This window comes from Octopus bimaculoides, chromosome 4 (genome assembly GCF_046866305.1).
Source record: "Octopus bimaculoides isolate indiv1 chromosome 4, ASM4686630v1, whole genome shotgun sequence".
NCBI classification, from domain to species: domain Eukaryota; kingdom Metazoa; phylum Mollusca; class Cephalopoda; order Octopoda; family Octopodidae; genus Octopus; species Octopus bimaculoides.
Window position 1 is genome coordinate 121,823,122 of NC_142931.1, and position 7,852 is coordinate 121,830,973.

Genomic DNA, 7,852 nt, shown 5'->3' on the forward strand with positions numbered 1-7,852 from the left:
CACACACACACACACACACACACACACACACACACACACACACACACACACACACATACACATACAGATATCATCATCATCATGGACTCTCTCGCCGTTAGACGACGTATGAAGGTTCGACAATTTCTTGCCGAAGAACCACACAGATTTGTTTATAGTGATCAGATGTTTATGTTCACATAAGCTCACTCCCGCCATCAAATCGCCATTACCTGTACAGGTGCACCGTGTGTCGCATGTCAGATTTCGAAATGATCGCAGAGGAACGTGAAATGAAGAACTTTATCATTTAAGTATATATGAGCATGTCTAGATATGCAACAATATGTATGACGATACATATATAAAGCAAAACATAAAAGTCTGCACAGCTACGTACATACATACATACATACATACCCTGTTGATACTGAAATTGCAATGAAGGATCCTTGGATTAGAAACCGGCTCTTTTTCTATTGGTAAGAAATCTTGAAATAAAACTGAATATTGACACACACATATGTATATGTATGTATATATATATATATGTGTGTGTGTGTGTGTGTGTGTGTGTGTGCGCGCGTGCGTGCGCGCACGAGTATGTATGATCCTAACATACATATTGATTCGTATTTCGTATACTGAGTTCTCCTGTCTTGGACTTAAATGCCTTTCTTGACGTTCTGTAAGTGTTTCTATTACCCACTCTGTCTTTATTACTTTTTCTTTCTCTTTCAATTCATCTCTCTCTCTCTCTCTCTCTCTCTCTCTCTCTCTCTCTCTCTCTCTCTCTCTATCTATCTATCTATCTATCTATCCATCTATCAATCGATGTAGGATTTGTCACACGAGTAGAAGTAAAATGAATGAAATTTTGAAATTGCCCATATTTTTGAAATTTCCCATGATACTTTTGTAAAGATTTATTTTCATATATCGAACTTGTTTTACAGTTTTATGAATTGAAAATGTTGTGTGAGATAGAAGGAACCGAAGCTATATTTGTCTCATTTAGTAAACATTTTAAATTTCTTTTAGTTTCTGTTCGCTTTGACCCTGAACATCTGAGAGAAAAAGAAAGAGAGAGAAAGAGAGAGAGAGAGGGGGGAGAAAGAAAGAGAGAGAAAGAGGAAGAGAGAGACAGACAGAGAGAGGCAGAAGCAGTGAAACACAGAGACAGAGAGAGACAGACGGGGGGAGACAGAAAGGGACGGGAGAGAGATAAACTCCAACTGCAGTACTTGACTAGTATTTGGTTTATCGATCTCCTAAATGATAAGGATGAAACTCAATGTTGAATTTGATGTGATTTGAACTTAGAAGATATAGTTAGTTTACAATTTCAGACAAGTTGAGTATAAATATACAAAATAACTGATATAAAATAACATGTTTTTGAATAAAACTTCTGGTCGAAAGCAAAATGATACTGCTTTTTATGGAAACTGATTTTGATGTGAAATTGTTTCACGGAAACGTGATTTCATAATTAGATTCTATGAATGCCGTAATCATATGAAGAGCAGCGCCCGTAAACTCATTAACAAGATGTTTGAGACTGTTTGAATGTACGAACGAACGAAACCATGACTCGGGAATTGTTGCAGTTGAAGAAAGGGTATATCAATATACTGAGTGATAATCAGACATAGATCTGGTTCATATATTTGCAACAGAGTGGATTCTGCTAACAACACTCAAGAATGAGACGATAGTGCTAAAACAGGTGAATTCAGAATTCCTCCAAGACTGGAACCACGTGCAATACACCCTCTACATAATTCAGTAAAACAATTAATAATTCAGTAACACAATTTCTTTTCTTGCTCTATTTAACATTATCCCAAAACAAATCAAAGAAGGAAAATATTCCATCATCTTCAAACGAAACCTGGACAGTTTTCTTCAAGGCATAGCAGGTAAACCACCTATACTCAAGTATAGGTCAATCCATTCCTTGTGTGTCTATACAGTATTTATTTCGCTACCCGGTATCTCCTAAAGAATTGACTCGATTCGAGGCTATAGTAGAAGACCCGAGATCACGTAATTGTAAAGCGAACATCTTAACCACATATCTGTACCTGACATCATAATCAAATTCTTAATTTATTTTGATAAGCGGAATGTGATAGTACGAGATCAATTTCTTGCTGCAGAACAATCAGCTTTACTAGTCGACTATTTTCAGTGAGGAATCGAAACCTACTAGCAGGCACAGTCTAAATAGAAATCTATCTCGCTGCATCATAGACGACTCTGAAAGCATGGCATAGTATAAACTACATTTATTACTGAGTCAACTAAAACGATTACACGTGGCTGTCCGACCTGCTGGAAGTGATAGCTAAATTTCGCTCAAATCACAAACTGATGTCATAAGGAAGGAAGGGAAGATTCGATGATATATTCTCAGATATGATACACAATGCCTTAAAAAGACAGCACAGTCATGGTTAGAGCGTCTTTGATCAAAAGTTTCTTAACTAGAGAGTACCTGGAGCTAAACAACAACGACAACAACAATATTAGTTTCTAGCATTTTTTGAGGTCGATAAAAAATAAGCAGTAGTGAAATAATAACTGTTTCTTGTACCATTCCATATTTGTGTCTTTTGCACGAGTTGGAAAATATTATGATAGTATTATTTTTCTATAAAAATATTTATTGTACTGTTTCATTCAATGAAATAAGATATAATTTAGTGTAAAAATAACCACTCCTTAGGATTTCAGAATATTAAAAAAAAATTTTGCTTTAGTGTGAGGACCATTTTTTATGAAGGGTATCGGTCGAACAAAAATTCGTCTTGCACGTGCACGCACACATGCATGCATGCATGCGCGCACATGAACAAACAAACACACGCACACATACACACACACACACACACTTCTAAAGTAGCCAACGTTATTTTTGTAACGAGTGGGAGTGGAATGGTAACAAGAAAGTAAAATATCTATAATAATATCTACAATCATATTCAGCTTATCACGATATGTGTTCGAGTGTTACGCTTTCAATTACTCTAACTATGAAACTAATTGAAGACATAACTAAATTCTTAATATAACAAGAAAATTTGAGCGTTAAGCTTTCAACAAACTTGACAATAGAACGACATCGAAGACATGATCGAGATTATCAACATGAGGTACTATTATGAAAATAATTTACACATCTAGATAGAAATAACATTTAGAAAACAACGAATTTCAATGGATCTTTCTAGCTGTGTTCATTTTATACGACAATTTGGAAAGTCTAGTTGAGTTTTTGTTCATGGTACAAGCGTTTTTACATTTTTGCAGGTGTTGCATTATAGAAATGCTTTTGTGCAAGAATCGGTGCCAAAATGTCTGTTTGAAGTAAGGTCTGGTAATTCCATATATAAAAGTGTAATATTACTCTTTTTTCCCTTCCCTCAACAATGGATGGGATAACTTGGACATGAAAGATATATTTTTTGATAATCATTGAAAATTCGTGTACATATCAGCTGTGTGGTTAAGACGGTCGCTTTGCAACCGTATGTTCTCCGGTTGAGACCCATTGTCCAGCACCTTGGCACGTATCTTTCACTATAGTCCCGAGTCGACTCTGGTAAATTATGTAGACAGAAGCCGGTCGTGTGTGTGTGTGTGTGTGTTTGTCACTTCCACTGCTTTACAACCGGTGATGGTTTGTTTACGTCCTCACCATGTAGCGGTTCGGCAAAAGAGACCGATAGAATAAGTATCAGAAATTAAAAATTAAGTATTGGGGTCGATTTTTGTGATCCTTGAAGGTGGTGCCCATTATGGCCACAGTCCAATGACTGTAACAAGTAAAATATAAAAGTTAGACATCACTATTTTCCTTACAAAAACTTGGCTGATTATAATTTCTTGTAATTGGGAGAAATTACAAAGTTCTCGTATGGTAGACTTACTGTTTATTGAATTGGCTCCAGTGCTTATTTAGGTGAAGTGGGTACGTCGATTCCATCGATTTTAGTGTTCAAAGGGTACCTATTTTATCGACTCCGAAAGGATGAAGACCAAAGTCGATCTCGTCTGAATTTGAACTTAGAAAATAAACAGGGAAATACCGCTAAGCATTTTGTACGGCGTGCTAACGATTCTGTCAGCTCGTCATCTTGGTTATTATTATTATTATTATTATTATTATTATTATTATTATTATTATTATTATTATTATTATTATTATTTTCACATTGAAACAATGGTACAAGTTTGCAGGCGCGAGTAACGGACGACTAAATCGATCACAATATATAAGAAGAGATGTGAAGTTCTGAAAGGAAGAATTTCAAAATAGGTTCCGATATGTTTTGAATTCAGAACACACACACACACACACACATATATATATATATATATATATATATATATATATTAAGGGCATTACTATACAATGTATAGTAATGCCCTTAATATAAATAAATATATTTAAAGGGAATAATTAATAGATTTTTTCATTATGAGGTTTTTCACGCTAATCACTTGATAAATTCTTATAAAGATTTTATCCTATTTTAAAATTGTAATTTATATATGCATATATATATATATATATATATATATATATATATATATATATATATATATATATATATATATATATATATATATATATATATATATATATATATATATATATATATATATACATATATATATACATATATATAACTAAATCAAGGATATAAATCCTCTTGAAGGGATGTCAGCATCCAAGTTTCCCGGTTATATCCAGTGTATCCGTGAAAACCAAAGATGTTAGCTTCGCATTGATAGATCAGGGTATATTATTGTTTATTATCTATTATTTTTACTATGTTCTAATAAATTGGTGTCTATATGTCAGTTTCTTCGTTTTATTTTTCTCATACATACATGCATACATACATGCATACATACATACATACATACATACATACATATATATATCTACGAAAGAGAGAGGGAGAGAGAGAGAGAGAGGAAAGGGAAAGAAAGAGAGAGAGGGAGCTATATACAATTTATAAAGGTTTGAATGCACTAACACCGAAATGCAGAAAAGTTGGAGGCATTAGTTTGCAGAAAATAGGATCGTGACATACCTCACTAGATATGTGTTAGAATGCTCTTTGTAATCCGATAACTTTAACTGTTTACAAACCGATAATTCACATGGAATCCCCAGAAATATTTACGTCATTTTTCTCGCAGAACATTAAATTTCACAAGGTATTTGATTTCTCACAATGTTTAGGATAGGTAGAATATAAATTTATTTTTAGAAATTCATATAAACAATAAACGATACATGAGGAAGTGTTAACAAGAATAGAAAGGAAGCAAATAAACGAATAAGTAATCAGTTTCGTGAACTTACCAAATGCAAGTAGAGAAGAGCAAAAAGAGTAACTGTAAGTTTCATTGTTGAAATTGGTAGTGAGGACCAGAGCTCGATGTGTATTAAGTACGATGTCTCCGGTGTATTGCAATGTTTATTTTGGAATCATTACCTGTTTATATAGAGATGGTTCACCACTAGATGTCGCTTCTCTCGTTACAAGGTTGCATCCTTGTAACTGAAGAGAATATTTCCGGTTTTCACTGTTAAGACGAAGAGGAAGTTGTTCCGTGTGCCCTGCTTGAAACTGTCGAAGTTCGACAAAAGATTACTCCCCCTGCTATATCTTATATTGGCGCTGAAGTATTTCAGTCAAATACTGATTATCATATATTAAGTTTCGTTCAATTTTTTTTTGTTTATATTGATATCAATTCATCCATGACGTCACTTGAAAATATCATACAAAATCTCTGATGGGAAAGCCGTATTTCCTTTCTTTCTTTCTTTTTCTTTTTGCTGTGACCAAAATATTCTTAATTTGGATAAAGATTTTCCTTACACATATACGTGCTCTTACTACATCTGGTAAATTTTGTGGTTTGTCTTCAAGTAACAGTTGCACAAATGTACCGAAAATTCCTATAAATAATATTAAATACAAAAACGATGGCGTTTTTTTGTTGTTTTATTTTTTTTAAGTAAACAAAACTGAAAAATAACCAAGCAAAGAAAAAAAAAAGTAATATGTGAAATTATAGAAAACGACAATGTCTGCTTAAATATACGTGGGTTTTCGTGCGTGAAAGGAGTGTACAATCACAGTATGTGGGTGTTCGCGCGTGAGAGGAGTGTACATATGAAGGTGCTGAGTTTGTAGCTATATTTCTATTCTTCTCTTTCCTCCCTACCCCCTTTGCGACTGTACGTAATATATATATATATTTATATATATCACAATACACGCAAAACAAACACACTTTCATACATACACGCAGATAGGGAGATAGAGAGGGAAGAAGAAGACAGAAAAGTATGCGTGCTTCTCTTCACTGAAAGTAATATAAGACTATATGTTTTCGTAAAACTTTGAAGAACAATATCACTGAGGAAATCAACAAATCCAGGAAACTGTTTAATAACAAGAATTAAGCAGGGAAACCCTTAAACTATCAAGGTTTTAACTATAATGGAGCCATTTCTAATCGTTTAAGATCAGATTAATTTAGAAATATAAACGTGGTAATAGAAATTTAATTTCTATGAATTCCAAAATTTAGTTATATAACGTGTTATTTTATCCCGTTTCAAAATGCTTTCTCTTTTAACTAAGCCAAGATTGTTAAAATCGAAATAAAAGAAGGCAATATCTTAGTAATTGATGATAAACTACTTATTTTCATTGTCTTTTTTATTCTGATTAAAAATTGGTGTGTGGTCAAAACTTAACCATAGGCTCCAGGGTCAATCACATTGTCATGGAATAGCTCCGGGGCTCACTGCAATGAAGGCTTAAGTCGCATTCAATAACAAACATCATTTCTATTATATTACACATCGCAGGAGAAAAAAAATTTAAATTTTAAAATATCTAAAATATCAATGACTCATATATTTATTTATTTTTATTTATTTCTCTGCAACTTTGCCTTGAAATGTTCCTTTCCACTGGAAAATTGTAGGGGGTCTCGTATGAAATTACATCTCAGATTTTATATATATGTATATATATAAATTATTATTATTATTATTATTATTATTATTATTATTATTATTATTATTATTATTATTATTATTATTATTATTATTATTATCAACATTATATATATATATATATATATATATATATATATATATATATATATATGCACATATATATATGCATATATATGAATGTATATGTATGTATATGTGTATATATATATGTGTATGAATGTATATGTATATATATCTGCATATGTATGCACTTATATATATATAAGAATATACATATGAATATATGTGTATATGTATATATGTATGTCTGTATGTATGTTCGTATATATGTGTGTGTGTGTGTGTGAATATGTGTGTAATTTATTTGCTTAAATATAATGTACATACACAGACACACATAACACACACACATTCACACACGCACGCGCGCGCGCGCGCACACACACACACACACACACACACACACACACAACAGACACACATAACACACACACACCACACACATATATCAGACCATGACAGATAAATTTTCTTTGCAATTTTTACACAAGTTACAAGGAATATCAAGTTACGTATCTGTTTCCTATTTTACTTCGCAGTCCTGCCTACTTTCAGGAATAACAGAATCTTCACATGGGACTGCATTACATGTGTTATACGTCACAAAATTTGTCTGACATTTCCAGGCTTACGTATTCGTACCTATATTTCAGCAATGAGCAGCGTTGTAGATGTTTATGAAACTCACAACTCACGTTACCATTTTCTATACTACATTTCCATTGCTGTATTTATTCTTCAGTCTTCAGTTGT

At 32.8% G+C, this 7,852-nt stretch overlaps 1 protein-coding gene across 2 annotated transcripts in view; it reads right to left on the bottom strand.

Annotated features, from left to right (window-relative positions):
• Window positions 1-6,167, bottom strand: part of LOC106868136 (uncharacterized) — a 49,912-nt gene extending 43,745 nt beyond the window's left edge. Inside the window, exon 1 of one of the 2 annotated variants that reach the window (XM_014913267.3) lies at window positions 5,363-6,167. In XM_014913267.3, the coding sequence (XP_014768753.1) occupies window positions 5,363-5,407 (45 nt within the window). In that variant the 5' untranslated portion in view covers window positions 5,408-6,167. The remainder of the gene's footprint in view (window positions 1-5,362) is intronic. The other variant, XM_014913268.3, reaches the window with a different exon arrangement.
• Window positions 6,168-7,852: the final 1,685 nt, after the last annotated feature.